This window comes from Eptesicus fuscus, chromosome 1 (assembly GCF_027574615.1).
Source record: "Eptesicus fuscus isolate TK198812 chromosome 1, DD_ASM_mEF_20220401, whole genome shotgun sequence".
NCBI lineage: Eukaryota > Metazoa > Chordata > Mammalia > Chiroptera > Vespertilionidae > Eptesicus > Eptesicus fuscus.
In genome coordinates this window covers 125,775,495-125,798,234 of record NC_072473.1, presented here as the reverse complement: position 1 = coordinate 125,798,234, position 22,740 = coordinate 125,775,495, and the positions used below count along the sequence as shown (strand labels likewise).

The 22,740-nt window shown below is 43.9% G+C and overlaps 1 protein-coding gene across 1 annotated transcript; it reads left to right on the top strand.

The window, feature by feature from the left end:
* The first annotated feature begins 4,621 nt into the window (after positions 1 to 4,621).
* On the top strand, positions 4,622 to 9,749 carry RAB39B (RAB39B, member RAS oncogene family). Its single transcript, XM_008159520.3, has 2 exons — positions 4,622 to 4,836; positions 9,322 to 9,749. Exons 1-2 carry the CDS (start codon positions 4,622 to 4,624, stop codon positions 9,746 to 9,748), a joined length of 642 nt encoding a protein of 213 aa, XP_008157742.1. The 3' UTR covers position 9,749.
* Positions 9,750 to 22,740: the final 12,991 nt, after the last annotated feature.

Genomic DNA, 22,740 nt, shown 5'->3' with positions numbered 1-22,740 from the left:
TCCAAGGGTCGCTAGGGAGATCGCTTCCCCGGGGAGGGGAGACCTGGCTGCCCAGACGCTCCGGGGGTCCCTGGGGAGATCGGCAAGGGGGCGGGGTGGCATGGCTGGGCCGGCCCAGCCTCTCCCGGGGGTCCCTGGGGAGATCGGCAACCCGGGGGGCGTGGCCGGGCCATCCAGCTGCTCCCGGGGGGTCCCTGGGGAGATCAGCAAAACGGGGGCATGGCCGGGCGGCCCAGCCTCTCCCGTGGGTCCCTGGGGAGATCGGCACCCCGGGGAGGTGAGGTGGGACTCACCCAGCCACTCCCAGGGTCCCTGGGAACATTGCAGGCATGTGGTTGCTGAGACCCAGACCAGGCCTCTGGCCACAGATTCATAGCTTTTCGGAGACCTAGGGCAGGGATCTGCCTCATCTGCAGAGACAGAGGTTCTGCAGTGCCCCCAAGACGTGGGTGGGCCCAGCCAGGGATCAAGGGGCATGGAAGGACTCCTGGCAGAGGGGCAAAGACCCTCACCCCTGAGGCGGGGGTTGAGGGCTGGTGCCACTTCAGTGGAGGGGTGCTGCACTGCAGGGTACTGGACTGACTGATGTGATTCAGAGAAGCTCCCAGTGCTAATGGGCCTCGCTCAGGCGGCCTTCACACTTCAGAGGCAGTGACTACTGCTCCTGCCTTCACCCAAAAGCAAGCTCGCAACACCCTGCCCCATGGCAGAGCATGCCTAGGCAGTGAGTGGGAAGCTTTCCACCTGCTTCGGAGAAGGGGGGGGCAGTAAAGAATAGGGGGAGAGGAAAGAATGTGGAGCATCCGCAATGAAGAGGTGCTTGAGAAGGAGGCTTGGAAACCTGACTGGAAGGTTTGTTCTGTTTGCTGGGCGGCTGCCCCTTAGGAAGCACAAAGAGCATGGCTCTGAGGGCTTCCTGTGTGCTGAGTCAAGTTCCACAGCCAACTGGAATTGGCCTCAGTTTCCTGGTCTGTAAAATGGATGAAGCGTGTCCCAGTGCCGTCACTGAGCTTTGATGGCCAATTGACATACTATATAAAGAAAATGAGGAAAGAAGTGAGAAAGAAAAGGAAGGACGAGCAACACAAAAGAAAGACTGAAAGGAACCTGTAAACCCATTGTCACTTAAATAGGGAATATAGTCAATAGTGTTGTAATGATGGTATGATGCCAGGTGGGTACTAGAAATATCGGGAACACTTTGTAAAGTATATGATTGTCTAACCACTATTCTGTAACTAATATAAAACCTGAAACCAATACAAAATAATGTTGAATGTAAAGAAATGAAAATTGGAGTAAAATTTTTATAAATTTCAAAGTTTAAATAAAAGCTGTAAAGGAAGGAAGGGGAGAATAAAAAGTGTTTTTCATTTTGCCACTTCATTAAAAAGACAGTTGTCTTTATATGGTGCTTTTATACTTTTCTAAGTCATTATCTCATTTTTAATTTCCAGGCAACTTAAAGACAAGATAAGTATTCTCTCCACTATTCAAAGAAAGGAAATCTTGGTGTCTGGTCCTAATGATTCAATCATCAAGCCCTTATTGTAAAGCAGGGTTAGTAAAATTTTCTGTGCAGGGTCATATCTATACCAATAAAAGCCTTGGGGGTGATCAGGCCAGCAGGGGAGGGTATTTGGGGGCAATCAGGCCCGCAGAGGAGCAGTTAGGGGTCAATCAGGCCAGCAAGGGAGCAGTTAGGGGGCAATCAGGCAGGTAGGTGAGCAGTTAGGAGCCAGTGGTCCCGGATTGTGAGAGGGATGTCCAACTGCAGGTTTAGGCCCGATTCCACAGGGATCGGGCCTAAACCTGCAGTTGGACATCCCCCGAGGGGTCCCATATTAGAGAGGGTGCAAGCTGGGCTGAGGGACACCCTTCCCAGTGCACGAATTTCGTGCACCGGGCCTCTAGTAGTAGATAATTGTTACTTCATCAAAATTTAAAACTTTGTACTTCAAAGGATACCCTCAATAAAATGCAAAAAACAACACCACAGAATGGGAAAAACTATTTACAAATCATACAGTATATCTCATAAGGGACATATATCTAAAATATATGAAGAACTCTTACAACTCTATAATAAAAAGACAATACAGAGGGCAGTTAGTGGTGATCAGGCAGGAAGAGGCAGTTGGGGGTGAGATCAGGCCAGCAGGGGAGAGAAAAAAAAAAAAGGACAATACAGTTAAAATGGGCAAACGATCTGAGCCTACATTTCTCCAAGGAAGATATACAAATGGTCAATAAGAATGTGAAAATATTCACATTATCCTCAGTCATCAGGAAAATTAAAATCAAAACCACAATGAGATACCACTTCACATCCACTAGGATTTTTAGAATCAAAGAGTCAGAAAATAAAAACTGTTAGAGAAGATAGGGAGAAATCGAAACCCTCATACACTGCTGATAGGAATGTAAATGGTGCAGCCACTGTGAAAAGCAGTCTGACATTTCCTCAAAGGATTCAACGTGGAGTTACCATAGGACTAAGGAATTCCACTCCTAGGTTTCAACTCGAAAGAGTTCAAAGCACATGTGCAAACAAAAACTTGTACACAAATATTCAGAATAGCCAAAAGTTAGCAACAACCCAAATGTCCAGAATCCTGACGACTGGATAAATAAAATGTTTATCCACACAATAGAATATTACTCAACCATGAAAAGGAATAAAGTGCTGATTCATGCTACAATGTGGACAAACTCAGAAAACATCACCATACTAGTGAGAGAAGCCAGACACAAAAGGCCACATGTTGTATGATTCCAATTTGATCAAATGTCCAGAATGGGGAAATGTAGAGACAGAAAGTAGATTAGTGGTTGCCTAGAAGGGAAAGAGGCTGTTGGCCAAAAGGTAGGAGCTTCTTTTTGAGTGATTAAAATATTTTAGATTTGTGGTGATGGCTGCACAACTCTATGACTGTACTAAAATTATTAAATTGGCCCTAGCCAGTTGGGCTCAGTGGATAGACTGTCGGTCTGCGGACTGAAGGGTCCCAGGTTCAATTCTGGCCAAGGGCATATGCCCAGGTTGCGGGCTCAATCCCCAGTAGGGGGTGTGCAGGAGGCAGCCAATCAAAGATTCTCTCTCATCATTGATGTTTCTATCTCTCTCTGCCTCTCCCTTCCTCTCTGAAATCAATAAAGATATATTTTTAAAAATAAAATAAAATTATTAAGTTGTATACTTTGAGTGAGTGAATTATATGACATGTGAATTATATATCACTAAAACTGGGTTTTTTCGAACAAAAAATGGGTAAAGCAATTATAAAAGACTACACAGAAAAAATACATGTGATATGAAGAGGCAATTCCCAGAATAGTTAATACAAATGGCCAGTTTACAAGACATGGCGTTGACCTCATTAGCAGTCAGAGAAATGTAAAATAAAGCAAACACACCTTTTTATTTAACTACAGCAGATTGGAAAGAATCATGAGAGAATATAACATACCATGCTTGGAAGAGTGCAAACAAATGGTCTTTTCACAAATTGCTGACTAGAATTTAAATTGGTCAATATTTCTGCAAACTACATATAATGCCCATATCCACTCCATTTAAAATGCTCATATCCTTTGACTTCCTAAGCCATGTTGTAAGACTCTCTCTAATGTAAATAATGTATGTGTGACTGTATTTAAGAGCATTTGTAATGGCAAAAGGAAAATTAGTTGGAAATGGAGAGGTGTCTATGATTTTTTTTTGTTAATTTCAAAAAGCGAGTGTCAGGTCTATTTTGAATTTTTGTAAAATCAAAAAGCAATAAATGTACTAGTATATATGTATACACATATTTTTGTTTTTTAAATATATTTTTATTGATTTCAGAGAGGAAGGGAGAGGGAGAGATAGAAACATCAGTGATGAGAGAGAATCATTGATTGGCTGCCTCCTGCATGCCCAACACTGGGGATTGAACTCACAACCCTGGCATGTGCCCTTGACCGGAATTGAATCCAGGACCCTTCAGTGCGCAGGCCGATGCTCTATCCACTGAGCCATATCAGCTAGGGCCACATATATCTTAATGTGTATATATATATGATTATATATACATATATATTTTCAAGGAAATCCATGTGGAAGAATATACGCCAAGCTGTTAATATCTTGGGGAGGAAGGGGCGCAGATAATTATGCCCTTTTATTCTTGTGTACATTTTTGTATTGCTTCCTGGTTTTAAGAAAAGGTACTACTTTTGCAATTCTGACAGGTAACATTTTAAATTAAGAACGGGTTGGGTGGAGGAACTAGAGAAGGGACCCAGCGGTTTGGGGCCATTTCTGTGTGCGCTCCTTTTACAGACAGTGCGGCGGCAGGCGTCGCGTCTATGCGGGGGATTACAGTAGCCCGGTTGTCAGTGATGAGTCAGAGTGCGTGGTGCTGATGCTGCTGCCATTTCATCACCTCTGCGAGCGCAGCATCCATCCCTCCGCTCTCCCAGCGCCTGGGCCTACCTCGCCTCGGGCTCCCAGTCAAGCGATGTGCTCGCAGCCCATCTAGATCCGGACCGAGCCGCACTCTCGGGGCGGGGGGGCCTCGGCGGGACGCCCCCTCTCGCCGCTCAGGGCCAGGGATAAGGAGACCTGCGGAGCCCAGCCATGGAGGCCATCTGGCTGTACCAGTTCCGGCTCATTGTCATCGGGGATTCCACGGTGGGCAAGTCCTGTCTGATCCGCCGCTTCACCGAGGGCCGCTTTGCCCAGGTTTCGGACCCCACCGTGGGGGTGGATTTTTTCTCCCGTCTGGTGGAGATCGAGCCAGGCAAACGCATCAAGCTCCAGATCTGGGATACCGCGGGTCAAGAGAGGTTCAGGTGGGAGCGCAGCCGGGGCCCCGCGAGCAGAGGGAGGGCCTTCGGAGCTTGCAAAGCCCCTGGGGATAGAGGACTTCCTGGTCCTGGTCGCGCCCGCCCACCCGTAGAGAGATCCCGAAGGTCTGGGGGCTTCTGATGAAGCCCACCTCCAGCTAGCTGGGAGCTCCCTGCAGGGACAGAAGCGCCCTGGCAAGGAAGGCCGGTCAATAATATGTATTGCTTGCACAGCAACTCGCCCAACCTGCCCCTTGGTAGCTAACAAATCAGTTGAAATTGATCACTGTAATTCATCAATCTCGGTCCCTATGCTACATACTTTTAAAAATGTCCCCAGGTCATCCCAACATGTATAGGCAGGTATATACAGACGATACTGAGGTAGACATTGGTGCAGATATAGATGTATTGTGTTACATATATAGATACAGATATATACATACATGCACTATATATACGTATATATGAAAGTCAGCGGCTAAATGATTGATTCCCCCTTGCAACCAGCACACATTCAGTCATCATCCACTCCATGCCAGATTCAGGCTTGTTTCTGAGGAAACTTACACAAGGGGATGCCATGTAAACAAAACAGACAGAGGCCCTTCCCTCTTAGAACCTCGGTGCTGGCATGGGAGGGGAGGGGACAGACAATCAGCAATTATACAACAGAGAGTCTTGTTTATGTCTGTATGCTCACTCCCTACTAGAACTCTCAGCACGTAGTGAGTAATCAATGAACAGGTTTGATTTTCTCGTACAACCCTCTGTTTTTCCTTCGGCGTGTGTATCATTTGCAATGACAGAGGGAGGGAAGGCTACCTGGAGGAGAGGAGGCTTGATGAGTATGACAGAAAAAAGTCCAGGGAGAGGAAACAGCATGTATAATGATAGACAGACGTGGCAGAGAGCAAGGTACCCAGAAAACTTTGAGAGAGCAACTTGAGCTAAAGTCACACAGAGCGTCACGAACTAGATCAAAAGGCCTCAATCACCCATGTTTCTGATCACTGATTCATTTATCTATTGAACACTAGTTGAGCATAGAAGATACTGGTTAGATAGTTGAAGAGCGGATAGGGAGAAGAGATCACTACAAACTGAAGTTGTCTCCAGCTCCCCACTTCCACAAACAACACTGGCAAACACCCTGTACAGGTTCACTTTGAACTTGAGAATGCATTTCTCAGACTGTCAGTGAAGAAAGGTGTCTTTTTGTATTTATGGGACCATCTGTATGAAGAGCCTTTTCATACCCACTGCTTATTAGTATTGGGTGATATTGATTAGTAAAGGTTCTTTTTAGTTAGGAATATGTACCGTATTTTCCAGCGTATAAAACGACTGGGCGTATAAGATTTTCCTGGGTTAAAAAGTCGTCTTATACGCCGGAAAATACGGTAGTCCAATATATCTAATCCATTATATATAATCCCATCAATATAGTCCAATATACCGTATTTTCTGGCTTATAAAACGACTTTTTAACCCAGGAAAATCTTATACGCCCAGTCGTCTTATACACTGGAAAGTACGGTATCCTTTTCTATCACGTACATGGTAAAATATTTGCCCAGTTTGTCATTTGCCTTCGAACTTCGTTCAAGAAAATGTTTTGATGTACAGAAGGTTTTCATTTTTATGCATCCTTATGTTGTGCTTAGATAGGGCTTTGTTACTTTCTAAGTACTAGTGTAATGATGTATTTTAGAGTTTTGAAGGGATCTACAGCTTGCTGATTGATTTTTTGAGCCAAGCTGTTCACAAATCAAAGCCTTTGATCATGTATCCATGAATCTTCAAACATAAGGGAATTCGAACTGTTTTCATTCCCTAGGGCTGATTTGCCTGGTGCTAGAGACTTGAACTCATTTGTAAGGTTGACTCTTGCCATCATCTAGTTTGGACTTTAATCCTCTGGACAATGTTCTGTTACCATTGGGCCATCTGTCCTAAGCCTTAAGAAGCAAAAATGAGTCGCTCATTTTTGTCTCCTCCATCCAAGAAGACAGAAAACCTAAAAATAGACGTAGATCAAAAAGCACAATAGTCTAAAGCAAGGGTGGGGAACGTCCGGCCCGCGGGCCGTATAAGTCCCAAGAAATCATTTGGTCTGGCCCTGCCAAGGCATTAGGGGTAGTTAATTAAATGTTTGACCAAATTCAGCAGGCTCATTTTGAAGTTGATTTATTTTGTATGGCCCGAGAATGATGTTATAAAGATCCAAATGGCCCTTAGCAGAAAAAAGGTTCCCCACCCCTGGTCTAAAGCAAATCATAGAAGCAAATAATCTATACCCTCTAATAAGCTCTAAAATGCTCTAAGCAAAGTAGTATAATGTATATTGATAATGAAGCTCCTCTAATCAAGAAGTTTAAAAGATGCCCTAGCGGGTTTGCCTCAGTGGATAGAGCATTGGCCTTTGGACTGAAGGGTCCCAGGTTCGATTCCGGCCAAGGGCACATGCCTGGGTTTTGGGCTTGATCCCCATTAGGGGACTTGCTGGAGGCAGCTGATCAATGATTCTCATCATTGATGTTTCTCTCTCTCTCTCTCTCTCTCTCTCTCTCTCTCTCTCTCCCTCTCTCTCCCTCCCTCCCTCTCTCTTCCTCTCTGAAATCAATAAAGAAAAAAATATATATATAAAAGAAGTTTAAAAGATGAGGTTTCTTCTGTTTAAGAAGTACAGCAAATATATTCTAATTACAATGCTCTAAATCAGTGGTTCTCAACCTTTCTAATGCCGCGGCCCTTGAATACAGTTCCTCATGTTGTGGTGACCCCCAACCATAAAATTATTTTCGTTGCTACTTCATTAACAGTAGCAAAATTACAGTTATGAAGTAGCAACGAAAATCATTTTATGGTTGGGGGTCACCACAACATGAGGAACTGTATTCAAGGGTCGCGGCATTAGAAAGGTTGAGAACCACTGCTCTAAATAAATCATGTCATTTTAAAGGGAAGCTTCGGCTATTTATGTGGTTTTTCCCAACTGGTGCCTCCTTATTCAGCCTCTCTGAAATGTGCCAGGAAACATGGCTGATAGGCACTTTGCTCGAGCCCTCTACAGACCATCTCTCTCTTTCCTATTCCTAACGGCCTGGAAAATAAAAACAAAGTTGTGTTTCTCCTCACAGAAGAGACTGAAGACCCCTGTTAGATAAAAATAATAATAATAATAATAATAGAAGGGCCCTAGCTGGTTTGGCTCAGTGGATAGAGTGTCGGTCTTTGGACTGAAAGGTCCCAGGTTTGATTCCGGTCAAGGGCATATGCCTGGGTTTTGGGCTCGATCCCCAGTAGGGGGCATGCAGGAGGCAGCCAATCAATGATTCTCTCTCATCATTGATGTTTCTATCTCTCTCTCCCTCTCCCTTCCTCTCTGAAATAAATAAAAATGTATTTTAAAAATAATAATAATAGAATGATAGAAAGACAAGTGTGGTAATGATAATTGGGGAGAGAATGGAGTGTATTGCAATATACCTATATACTTATGAGCATTTTTCTGTCAACTACCACAAATTTATTTTTTTTAATCCTCACCTAAGGATATTTTTCAATTAATTTTTTTAGAGAGACAGGAGGGGAGGAGAGAGAGAGAGAGAGAGAGGAACATTGATGTGAGAGAGACACAGCAATTGGTTGCCTCTCGCAAGTGTCCCAATTGGGGCCGGCCCTTGCAACTCAGGTACATGCCCTTGACCAGGAATTGAACCCGAGACCCTTCAGTCCTCGGGCCAACGCTCTAGCCACTGCGCCAAACTGGCTAGGGCATAAATTCATTTTTAAAAATTCTGTTTCAACTACTAGAATTTATAATGAGCTCTACAAGTCACAGAACACTTTGGCATCCATTATTTTATTTTGCCTCATGATAACCTGTGACATTCTATTTGGCAGAACAGGAAGTCTCATTTGGTTACTCAGATGTGGGGGTGAGAGAGTTAGCTGTGGTTCTATCTGAATCGAGGGGAAATGCCTGTAAGCCCATGAGCCTTCATTTCTAGAAGATGCCAACTCAAAATTTTGCCCAATTGAAAATTCACCTATCATTATTATTATTATAGAATGACATTTGTAGTCTGTTGCTAAAAAAAATCATTTTTACTAAACTGCCAGTAACCAGAAACATTAGAATACAATGAGTTCATTGAAATACAAGATTTTGGCCCTCGCCGGTTTGGCTCAGTGGATAGAGCAGTCTGTGGACTGAAGGGTCCTGGATTTGATTCTGGTCAAGGGCATGGACCTCAGTTGCAGGCTCAATACCTGTCCATGGTCTGTACAGGTGTGGGAGGCAACCAATCGATGCATCACTCTTACATCGATGTTTCTCTCTGTGTGTCTCTCCTCCTCACTTCCACTCTCTCTAAAAATCAATAGAAAAATATCCTCAAGTGAGGATTAACAACAACAAAAATATAAAAGAAATACAGGATTTGGGGCGTGGCCTTCATTCTTTACTTTTCTCTTTTGTTTTAGATCCATCACTCGAGCCTACTACAGGAACTCAGTAGGTGGTCTTCTCTTATTTGACATTACCAACCGCAGGTCCTTCCAGAATGTCCATGAGTGGTTAGAAGAGACCAAAGTACACGTTCAGCCCTACCAAATTGTATTTGTTCTGGTGGGTCACAAGTGTGACCTGGATACACAGAGGCAAGTGACTCGCCATGAAGCAGAGAAACTGGCTGCTGCGTACGGCATGAAGTACATTGAAACGTCAGCCCGAGATGCCATTAATGTGGAGAAAGCCTTCACAGACCTGACGAAAGACATATATGAGCTGGTTAAAAGGGGGGATATCTCAATCCAGGAGGGCTGGGAAGGGGTGAAGAGTGGATTTGTACCAAATGTGGTTCACTCTTCCGAAGAGGTTGTCAAATCAGAGAGGAGATGTTTGTGCTAGTCAGGCCTTTTTATTTCCAAAACATGCTCTCCCATCTGAACTTGAAAGTGGTTGACCTGAATAGAATCCTTGTGTGACTGAAGAGAACTCAACCTTCCTTTTGGACACCAAGTGAGCCTCCTTCCCAAGGGGCACTCTGACAGGTTGTAGGCAGGGGGATGGGGGAGCCTGGGTGCTGTGACTGGGGGACTAAATTACTGCCATGGACCAGGCACTGTTTTGTGGCCCATGCTGGGCAGTGGCTGTTCCATGGGCCTTTTGTGGACCACATGTCAAGAGCCTGAGGTTTGGGGAGCCAGGCCCCAGAAAAAATACACCCACAGACAACTGTTTCTTGGTATTTCAGCTCATTCATAGGTCATGAACAAAAAGACATTATGTAAGGGGCAGGGGGGAGAAGTATATCATTGGGAACAATTAACAAAAATTTTTAAAAGACTGAGGTCATCTTAATCCATGAGATTATCCTGTACCAAGTGTGTGTGCTGGGTTTTGTTTGGTTAAAAAGTACTGATTATTCATTCCCGGGTTTCGGCACCAAAAAAAAAAGTACCGATTAGCTTCTAAAGAGCTCATCTGTAAAATGAGGGGTGTGGACCAGCTATTTACTAAGACACTTTCAAGATCTGGTGTTCTGGTAAAAATGGTGTCAATATGAAAAGGGAGGCTACTTACACACTGTTATTATCACATCAGGGAAAATGTACTCCCTTGTGATAGAATAGCCAGCAGTGTGAAAGAAATTGTCCCACGCAAAATACCCTGTAAGTACAAGAAACACTAACCCGAACGCCATGCCCTTTGCCCTCTGACCATGCCTGGGGTTTTACTGCATTGGCGACTGCAATCTAGAGGTAAACTATGTGCCTGTCCTTTCAGGTCATGGCAACGATGTCGGGATTGCCTCCAAAAAGAGAGGCAAACCCTCACTACTCATCGATCCTGTCTTGAGTACCTGCCCAACAGGAAGCGCTATTATAACCCTTACAAACCCATTACATTCACTTTGCTTACTTATTTGATCATCATAACAGGCCTGTGAGATTTCATCCCCATTTTACGAAGGTCAGCTAAGAGGCGGGAGATGCACTTGGCCAAGGTGAAGGTCTCTTGACTCCTAGTTCTTGTTTCACTGCATCGTCCTGCTGTCAGATGAATGAACTGTTGTTAATCTGTTCACTTTGGAAGAGATGTGACTGTAAATAAATGTTCTCTACATGTTAGGATATGTTTCCTTATTGATTACAACTCAGCTATAATAATCCTGAGGCAACCTAGGGATGAATCAAAGGTAAAGCCAATTCAGGTGTTACTGATAGAGGGCTTTAACCAAGTGAATAATTGCACAACTGAAAACACATTAGAACTGTGTATGCTAGAAGTGTTCTTATCACTGAAACACAGTGGACATATTATGGAAAGGAACCAAATACAGCAGTGGGAAGTGGGATGGGGATAAAATACTCACCTCACAATGACCTTGGCCATCTGTTTGCCATATACCTATACTAGATTCTTGTCTCCCCTAGAAAGTCAGCTCAATTCTCAGGTGAACAGATAACTGCATCAGAAAATCGGAATGGTTGGCTTGAGGTTTCATTATCTTCTTGAAGAGATGTGATGCTTTAAATTATTTTTTGTATTGTAGCCAGTTCAGCTAGGCAAAAGCCATACTTTTCACAGTCAGAAAACAAGTCTGATGAGAGTCAGACCTCTCATATTCATGGTGATAGGAAAGCCTGAGAATGGTTAAATTGCTCTGAGATATAGTGTTAAACTTCAGTGTGAATGTGATTGAATTGGAAAGTTTGGGGATTTACTTCAGCCAGAATAAAGAAGCCAAATAATGAAAAGGATGGAAACAAACCACCTTGGACCAACCTGCAGCATCAACTACAAGTGAACCAATCATGATTTCTACATTCCTTTAACATGACCAGGCTTGGGTGGAGTGACTAAGTGGCCAGTTTTGTGATTATAGACGACAAATAAAAGATGGTGAATTGGGTTAACACAAAGTTTATCAACTACTATACTTGTGTTTAAAAGATTCTGAAAGCAAGATTATCCACTGGATAAATGAGAGTTGACTGGATTCTGTCAGTTCAAAACAAAAGATAGAAACAAAACTTCTCTCCAGTTTTCTTGACTAAAATACATTATATGTATACTTTTCCCATTCCTTGCATTTTTAGGCAGGTTTTTAAATACTCAGCATAGATCCAGCAAAGGTGGCTGAACTTAATTGCTTAAACAAGTTCTAGAAACTTTAACAATCATTTTAGTAGACTTCAGTGCTGTTGTCACTGCAGTAAGTGGGTTTTAGAAAATAAGTGTGAAAAAATCAGGTGTTAATACAATACTAAGGATAAAGCTTTAGAAGCTATTTTACTACATAGGCAAAGAAAAGATTAACTTGTAACAAAGACCACAACTGCATGTTGGAATAGATCATATCATATTCCAGAATAAAATGTACTGTATACTTTTCCTCACTTTGTTGTGCACTGTAATGAAATGTGAAAAAATGTTTTCTTTAGCTGTATGTGAATGAAATTATGCTTGTATTTAGTAAAATGGTTGATTATGTGACTGTGAGATTCCAAGTGTGTGTTGTAGCTATTTCCAGAATCTGTCTCTACAGCGTAGCAGCCACTACCAAGGATATCAACTAGATATGACATATACTATGCAGCACAGTATTTACCAGTATCTCAAAGCCAGAAAGAGAATGTGATTTTTGAAAGTTATATGATCATCATGTTGAAATCATTTTTTGAAAAGTTGTTTCTGTCAAGCCTATATCTGAATCATTGCGATTTTCAGTCAAGGATTTAAATTCTGAAGCCAGGTAGCTGATTATAACTATTGTCTTCCCTGCAAAGTCATCTTTTCTCCAGGTTAAATTGCCTCAGCTTTTTAAGTCCTACTATGGTATGCTTTTTGCATCAGGATCACACAGTGTGGGGCCCAGTTTGGGACATAATTGTTCAGAACATTGTTTAGGGTTTGCAGTACATATTTTAAAAATATTTTTATTGATTTCAGTGAGGAAAGGAGAGGGAGAGAGATAGAAACATCAATGATGAGAGAGAATTATTGATTGGTTGTCTCCTGCATGCCCCACACTGGGAATTGAGCCCGCAACCGGGCATGTGCCCTGACCAGGAATCAAACCGGTGACCTCTTGGTTCCTGGGTCAATGCTCAACTGCTGAGCCACACCCAGCCAGGCTATAGTACATATTTAGATGAGAGTAAAAGAAGAAAAGATATTTAATTCTGAGTCTGGGCATAAGTAGGCTGAGTTCGGCATAGCTTTATCACGTTTATAGTCATGAGTGAATGAGAAAAGAAGGAAGAAAGGAAAGACCAATGATGCAACAGCATTTAATATAGTTTATGACTCCATTCTTCTTAAAACACTCCCCAGGGCTTGATCATCTTTTCTTCCGTTATATTAATTCTCTTGGTGACTGTACTCAGCCCCATGCCTGTAAATACCATCATTAAGCCAATGAGTCTAACTAGTCTCTTTGGACTCCAGACCTTTATAACCAACTGCTCTACTCGACATTTCTATTTGAATGTCTATTAGGCATCAAAAATGTAACATAGCTTCTAATCTTCCTCCCATAGCTTCCCCCTTCTCAATAAATGGCAACTTTGTCCTCCCATGTACTCTTGCCAAAAACCTTGGAGTCATCCTACACTCCTCTCTTTCACAATTCACATTTTATCTATCTCGAAGTTAAGCTTGCTCTATCTTAAAAGTATAACCAGAATCTGACAGCTTTTCCGTTTTCACTGCTAACACACTAGTCCTAGCCACTATAATTTGTTGCCTGAGCTATTGTCATAGCTGATCTCCCTGTTTCCACTCTAGTCCCCCATAGTCCAGTCTCCATACAACAGCCAGAGGAAGCCTGATAAGACATTAGTTATAGCCCTAGCCAGTTTGGCTCAATGGATAGAGCGGTGGCCTGCAGACTGAAGAGTCCCAGGTTTGATTCCCGTCAAGGGCATATGCCTGGGTTGCAGGCACAATCCCCAGTAGGGGGCGTGCAAGAGGCAGCCGATCAATGATTCTCTCTCATCATTGATGTTTCTATCTCCTTCTCCTTTCCTCTCTGAAATCAATAAAAATATATTTTTTTAAAAGACATTAGTTATAAGCTATCATCTATTCATAATTCCCCAGTGGTTATCCATTTTACTTAGCTTAGAACCCAAAGTCCTCCCCAATGGCCTTCAGAAGAACACTTAAAAATGAATTCCGTCTCCATCCCATAGCATCTGTAACCTTGTTCCTTAGCACTATTCTCTTTATCATTCTACTCCAGCTATACAGGTTTCTTTCCTGTTCTTCAAACACATCAAGCATATTCACATCTCAAGGCCTTTGTACTTGCTCTTCACTCCATCTGGAATTCTCTCTCTCCTCCATCAAGTTCTGGAACTAACAGCTTCCAAAATTTGCAAGCAGCTTTCTGATCCTAGAAAAGATGTGGCTCCAGAAGTCCTTCCTGACAGCTCAACATAAAGTCTAACTCTTTAGTCTTCCCTGGAGAGCAACAGAGTTTAGGGTATACAAAAAAAGAAAAAAAGGTGAAGGAGCCCAACTGGCGTGGCTCAGAGGTTGAGCATTGACCTATAAACCAGGAGGTCATGGTTTGATTCCTGGTGGGTGCATGCAGGAGGCAGCCAATCAACGATTCTCTCTCATCATTGATGCTTCTCTCTCCCTCTCTCCCTTCCTCTCTGAAATTATATATATATATATATATATATATATATATATATATATATATATATATATATCTTTTTAAAAAGGTGAAGGAAACATAAGGAAGAATGGAAAACTTGGAAAGTACAGTTCCACAGGAAGGAGTGGACAATAGTATCACAATGCAGCAGTGGGTTCATAAAGATGAGGACTAAACCCTGACTGGTTTGGCTCAGTGGATAGAGCGTTGGCCTGCGGACTGAAGGGTCCCAGGTTCGATTCCAGTCAAGGGCATGTACCTTGGTTGCGGGCACATCCCCAGTAGGGGTGTGCATGAGGCAGCTGATCGATGTTTCTCTCTCATGGATGTTTCTAACTCTCTATATCTCTCCCTTCCTCTCTGTAAAAAATCAATAAAATAATTTTTTTAAAAAGATGAGGACTAAAATATAAGGTGTCCCCCCAAAATGTGTACACACTGTTTGCATAATTATAAAGGCAGTGTTTATTAAAGTACATTTCATTTTTAAAATTGAGCTATCAGCTGTTAAATTTGGGGTGGGGGGAGACACACTGTATATCCATAGGGTTTGAGGGAGCATGAAGTCATGAGTGACCTTGGCCAGCATAGTGTTGGTAGAATGATTTCTTCCTACTCCAAGCCTCTCAGGAGTCAAGTGTTTTCAGTTCTGTTGGAGGCCTGATTCTTTTCTCGCTCTCCATCCTCTCCTCTCCCTAGGCAATCTCACATACTCTCATGACTTGAGTTACTGTCTTTGCATTGATGAGTCCCAAATGAAGGGCTCCAGCACTCTGCTGAGCATTATACCAATTCAGCCAACTTGCCTACTAAACACATCCACAAATTCCTCAAACTCAACATATCCAATATGAATTCCACATCTATCAAAATGTGCTCCTTCCACCCCAGTCTTTCTCATCTCCATGAATACCACCACCACCCAACCCTTGGTTCAACACAGAAACTTAAGTTATCCTAAATCCCTCACTTCCTCTCATTCCCCATATCAAATCCATCAGCAAACACTGTCAGCTCTATTTTCAAAATATATACAAGTCTTCCCTGGCCGAGTGGTTCAATTGGTTGGAGCATTGCCCTGTATACCACAAGGTTGCAGACTCCATTTCTGATCAGGGCGCATACCTACGTTGTGGGTGTAATCCCTGGTTGGCGGGGGGCGGGAGGAGGGGGTCCCATAGGGGAGGCAACAGATCAATGTTTCTCTCTCACTTCTCTCTCTCTAAAATCAATTTTTGAAAAACATATCCTCAGGTGAGGATTTTAAAAATAGCCATTTTTCTTTATCTCCATTGCCATCACCTTTGTCCAAGCCACTATCAACTCTTTCCTAAACTACTTCAATATCTTCTTAATTGGTCTTCCCACTTCTACTTTTATTCCCATGATACATTTTCAATGTAACAGCCAGAATAATCTTTTTCAAAACAGAAATAAGATTACGTCAGTCCCCTGCATAAAACCCACCAATGGTTTCTCATCACATTTAGAACAAAAATCAAAATAAACCTTACATTTCTTTTTATGTTTTTATTATTTTTATTTTTTTGGTTAATCCTCACTGGAGGATATTTTTCCATTAATTTTTATAGTAAAAGGAAGGGGGAGAGACAGAGAAATAGCAACGTGAGAGAGAGACACACATCCATTAGTTGCCTCCCACATGCACCAGGGCGGGGGTCCAGCCTGCAACTGAGGTACATGCCCTTGACCAGAATAGAATCTGAGACCCTTCAGTCTGTGGGCCAATGCTCTATCCACTAAGCAACACTGGCTAGGACTAAACCTTACATTTTTTAACATGAGAACAAGGCCATGTATAATCTGGCTTCTGCCTACTTCTGCAATTGTAAGCTCCATGAAAGCAAAAATGTTCATCTTGTTCACCAGTATTTCTGCAACTTATCAAATAGATATATGCTTGAATAATCAAATTCTGAATGAATGATTGTGTTCTTTCCCTACTTTAATCCAATGACCCTGTTACTTCACTTCAAATATAAAATACACACACGGTCCTATCATGAAGCATTACCAAATGTTATACAGTCTCTAAAATTCCATTCTGACTACAAGCTCTGTTTTTCCACTCTATCCCATGAACCATGTTTGAAACTTCCTTAAAATCGCCAGAACTGCATGGCTCAGTGGTAGAGCATTGACCTAGGAACCAGGAGGTCACGGTTTGATTCCCAGTTAGGGCGCATGCCTGGGTTGTAGGCTTGATCCCCAGTGTGGAGCATGCAGGAGGCAGCGGAACAGTAATTCTTTCTCATCATTGATGTTTCTCTCTCCCTCTCCCCTCCTCTCTTAAATCAATAAAAGTATTTTTTTTAAAAAAAGAAACTTCCTTAAGATCTTCAGGCAATCAACTACTACTGTTGCCAGTCTACCATTGTACCCCCTGGACTTTGTTTCCCTCCCTCTTTTTTTTCTTTAAAATATATTTTTATTTATTTCAGCGAGGAAGGGAGAGGGAGAGAGAGATAGAAAAACATCAATGATGAGAGAGAATCATTGATCGGCTGCCTTCTGCACATCCCCTACTGGGGATGTGCCCACAACCCAGGCATGTGCCCTTGACCAGAATCGAATCCAGGACCTTTCAGTCCACAGGCTGACGCTCTATCCACTGAGCCAAACCGGCTAGGACCCTCTCTCTTTCTTCTGGCTCTTGTGGTCAACTGCATTCAAGCCATCGGTTCAGAAAACTATGGTACATCTACACAATGGAATACTATGCTGCCATAAGAAAGAAGGAATTCTTACCATTTGCAGCAACCTGGATGGAACTGGAGAACATTATGCTAAGCGAAATAAGCCAGTCAATGAAAGAAAAATACCACACGATCTCACTCATTTGTGGATAATAAAGAACATTATAAACTGATGAACAAAAAGATAGATATAGAGGCTGTAAAGCATCAAACAGACTGTCAAATTACAGCGGGAAGGTTAGGGAGAGGTGGGGAGATAAGAGATCAACCGAAGGACTTGTATGCATGCATATAAGCATAACCAATGGATGCAAAACACTGGGGGGTGAGGGCATATATGGGAGTGGGGGTGGGCAATGGTAAGATATGTACACATATAATACCTTAATAAAAAAATTGAAAAAAAAATGATTGGTTACAGTTCAGTCTTCTTCCTTCCAGATTTCTTTTTGTTTTTCAAATGGGTATTTAACATAGTGGTTAAGTGTATGAATTTTGGAATAAGACAAACATGGTTTCAAATTCTGACTCTACCAGTTAATGTATGTGTGAGTCAATCTCTGAGTCTCGGTTTACACATATATTAAGTTAGATAATAAGGGAATTTAACATTCTGTCAAGAACATTATTTTTGTTTCAGCTGACAATTTATCTGAGTGGGTTCAGGTCACATGTTCCAACCTGGCCTCTGTGGGCTGTTGTTCTTCTGCTGGTTCAGTTTTCAAAGCTTTTGCCTCTGATCTTTCCTGTGTTCATGCACCACCCAGTGGCCAGTCGGAAAATTGGGCGGTGGTCACCCTTTTGTTCAGTTCTGGAAGTCTTTAGTATGCTAGTTAGGAACACATAGGGAACCCAGGAGTTGGTAATCAACATTATGGGGTTGCTTTCCAGAGCTCCTCCCTCTCGGTGTCTCACCCCAGTACTCTCCAGTTCCCTTGGGCTTCCCTTTTCTGTGCTCTGGCCAGAAATCCCAACCAAATTGGGACACTATTGAAAGTAGAAGGGGCCCCACGCGTGCCTGGGTCCGGGTGAGGCCGTGCGCCCCTGGGTCTGGGTGAAGCTGGATCCCGGGTCCGGGTGAGGCCGTGCCCCTGGGTCCGGGAGAGGCCACGCGCCCCTGGGTCCGGGTGAGGCTGGATCCCGGGACCAGGTGAGGCCACGCACACCTGGGTCCGGGTGAGGCCACGCGCCCCGGAGCCTGAATGATGCTGGGTCCCAGGTCCAGGTGAGGCCGCGCGCCCCTGGGTCCGGGCGAGACCAAACCAGAGGGAATCAGACCTGCATTACCACCACTTGTCCACCATCCAGAGCTGAAAAGTCAGTGCCGACATGTACACATAAGGAACTGGTGGACACTGAAATTGGGTCTCAAAAGAACTGTTGGTCCAGAAAGAAACTCACTACAGACTGATTCATTTGCCTGTCAGCATAACTATTATTGCTCGTCTCACATTCAGTTCTTATAAGTATATCTCTAGGGACACATGATCTCACTCATCTAGGGGAAATGATGAACAACATAGACTGATGAACAAGAACAGACCCAGAAACAAGGAGGCATCGATCGGACTGTCGGGCCTCAGAGGGAGGATAGGGGAGGGTGGGGGTAAGGGGGAGAGATCAACCAAAGGACTTGTGTGCATGCATACGAGCCTAACCAATGGTTAAGGACAACAGGGGGGGTGGGGGCATCCGTGGGGAGGGGTGGGGGATGGGAATGGGGGGATGAGGACAAATATGTGACACCTTAATCAATAAAGAAATTTAAAAAAAAAAAGAAAGTAGAAGGGGCCACTAAATAATCAATAGGTGTTAACTGCAGGTAAAAATCAGAACTACCCCTGCCTGGCTGGCATGGCTCAGTGGTTGAGCGTCAACCTATGAACCAGGAGGTCATGGTTCGATTTCTGGTCAGGGCACATGCCTGGGTTGTAGGCTCGATCCCCAGTAGGAGGTGTGCAGCAGACAGCTGACCAATGATTGTCTCTCATCACTGATGTTTCTATCTTTCTCCCACTCTGAAATCAATATATATCTTTTTAAAAATCAGAACTTCCCCTGGCAAACCATGGCACACAGTTAGAGTTAACTGTTAAGGAGTAACTAAAGCAAGGATGTTGAATAAGAATACACATTTGTGTGGGGGGAGGGTAATAATTGCAAATGGTCATATGAAGCTTATTATTTTTTCTTTATATTTTTATTGATTTCAGAGAGGAAGGGAGAGGGAAAGAGAGATAGAAACACCAATGATGAGAGAGAATCACTGATTGGCTGCCTCCTGCATGCCCTCTACTGGGGATCAAGCCAGCAACCTTGGGCATGTGCCCTTGACCGGAATCGAACCTGGGACCCTTCAGTAATAAATGGCACCCCCTAACCACTCTACTGCCAGCCTGATCAATGCCTAACTGCTCCCCTGCCAGCCCAATTGCCCCTAACTGCCCTCCCCCACTGAGCCAAACTGGCTAGGGCTGAAGCTTATTTATGAAGTTACATTTGAGTGGCAACCTCACAACCTCGTTGAGGAGTGAGCCATGTAGCTATCTGTAGATTCCTAGGATGCACTTTCCAGAAAAAGAGAACAAGTGGAAAAGTCCTGAGATAGGAGCAAAACAAGTTCATTCCAGGAAGAGCAGAGAGACAGGTGTGCTGGAGCCGAATGCACAAGGGGAAGAATGTTAGGGGATAAATGAAGAGATTGGAAGCCATCTTATGAAAATGAGTTTAGAAAGGGAGTGGGGGACTCTGATTGAGTAGCATTTGGTCGACCATTTTAAGGAGTGTGTCTTGCTCTAAGTGAGATGGGAGGCACTAGGAAGTTTTGAGCAAGATACACCTGCTCTGACTTACATTGTACCAAGATCCCTCTCCTCTGGCTTCCTTAGAGCAGCAGTCGGCAACCTTTAGGAACTCACAGACCGCCAGTGGTCCACGGACCACCGGTTGGTGACCACTGCTTTAGAGTATGGACCAAAGGCCCTGGCCAGTTTGGCTCAGTGGATAGAGTATTGGCCTGCAAACTGAAGGGTCCCAGGTTCCATTCCCATCCAGGGCATGAACCTGGGTTGCAGGCTCAATCCCATGCCCTGGTCCAGGTGAGTGTAGGAGGCAACCAATTGATGTGTCTCTCTCACATTGATGTTTCTGTCTCTCCCCCTACCTCCCTAAAAATCAATGGAAAAATGTCCTTGGGTAAGGATTTTTTAAAAAAGTTAAAGTAGAGTATGGACTGAAGGAGGGCAAAGGTGGAAGCAGGGAGCAATCAGGAGGTGTTGCCATGAGCCAGGGGAGACATGTTGGTGACTTGGACCAGGGTGGTAGCTGAGTGCATAGCAACTATTAAGGGTTGAATTGTGTTCCCCAAGAAACTATGCTGAAGTCTTAACCCTTAGTACCTGTGAATGTGACTTTATTTGGAAATAGAGTCTTTGCATATGTAAATAGTTAAGATGAGGTCATACTGGAGTAGGGTAGACCCCTAATCCAAATGACTGGTGTCCTTATAAAAAGGGGACATTTGCCAGCGTGGCTCAGTGGTAGAGCATCAACCTATGAACCAGGAGGTCTCCATTCAATTCCCAGTCAGGTCGCTCGATCCCCAGTGTAGGGCATGCAGGAGGCAGCCGATCCATGATTCTCTCTCATCATTGATGTTTCTATCTCTCTTTCCTTCTCCCTTCTTCTCTGAAATCAATCAATATAATATATATATATATATATATATATATATATATATATATATATATATATACTAGAGGCCCGGTGCACTAAATTCGTGCATGGGGGGGGGTTGTCCCTCAGCCCAGCCTGCACCCTCTCCAATCTGGGACCGCTTGAGGGATCGGACCTAAATGGGCAGTCGGACATCCCTCTCACAATCCAGGACTGCTGGCTCCTAACCGCTCACCTGACTCTGCCTGATTGCCCCTAACCGCTTCTGCCTGCCAGCCTGATCACCCCCTAACCACTCTACTGCCAGCCTGATCAACGCCTAACTGCTCCCCTGCCAGCCCAATTGCCCCTAACTGTCCTCCCCTGCAGGCCTGGTTGCCCCCAACTGCCCTCCCCTGCTGGCCCAGTCACCCCTAACTGCCCTCCCTGCTGGCCTGATAGCCCAAAACTGCCCTCCCCTGCAGGCCTGGGTCCTCCCCAACAGCCCTCCACTGCAGGCCTGGTCCCCCCCAACTGCCCACCCCTGCAGGCCTGGGTCCCCTCCAACAGCTCTCCACTGCAGGCCTGGTCCCCCCCAACTGCCCTCCCCTGCAGTCCTTTTCCCCCACAACTGCCCTCCCTTGTTGGCCTGGTCTCCCCCAACTGCCTTCCTCTGCCAGCCTGGTCACCCCGAACTGCCCACTACTGCCCTTCCCTGCCAGCCATCTTGTGGCAGCCATCTTTGACCACATGGGGGCGGCCATCTTGTGTCTTGGAGTGATGGTCAATTTGCATATTACTCTTTTATTATATAGGATATATAATATTTTTTTAAATGGTTCCTTCTCACAATTTGTACAGAGTACTAATATGTAGGAAATACGGTTAATCAGCAGGCCCATCTCCTTTATGACGCTGGTTGTAATTATAAAGTATCAAAATAAAAAGTATAAGCATGAGAAATTTAATCAATTTTGGCCACAATTCTAAAAAGTCATTCTATAATGACTAATAGTCTAAAATTATGGCATCACTTGGTTTTTGAGTCAAGAAGATAAAAGCTCTCCAACCCATTGTGTAATTATGAAACTTTGGAGACTAACTACTTGGACTTCCCGGCTGATGCCTTATTTTTACCTAACACGGACAGAAAAGCTTCCCTCTGGCCCTTGAAAATATATGATTATTACTATATATATATATATATATATATTTTTTTTTTTTTGGCGGAGGCAGTTATTAGCCAAGGGGCCTTATGTAAAAGGAACTGGAAAAAGTAAACCATTGTAAAAACTGGGCCATGATTATGCAAGGTTCAACAAGCTACAAGAGAGAGGTGTTCCAAACCCCTTCCTCCTTTCAAGGTGACCAAGTGACCTTGGGTTAGCTTTCTAGCTCGGTTGCCCCTGGAAACCTGATGAAGATGGACCATCAGCTGTGTGACCAGGTGAACTTGATTCAGGGAACATGCCCTGGGTCAGTGGTCGGCAAACCACGGCTCGCGAGCCACACGCGGCTCTTTGGCCCCTTGAGTGTGGCTCTTTCACAAAATACCACGGCCTGGGAGAGTCTATTTTGAAGAAGTGGCGTTAGAAGAAGTTTTAAGTTTAAAAAATTTGGCTCTCAAAAGAAATTTCAATTGTTGTCCTGTTGATATTTGGCTCTGTTGACTAAGGAGTTTGCCGACCACTGCCCTGGGTGGCACCTTGTGTCCAAGCCGGGAGGGCTGTCAGTGGTCGTAAACACTTGCTGGGAGCCACAGCTCTGGCTTCCCAGTGCAGTGCACCTGGTGTTCTTGGGACCTGTCCCTGGCCAGGATATGAGGATGCTATGCACGGGGGATTTTTCCAGGAGGT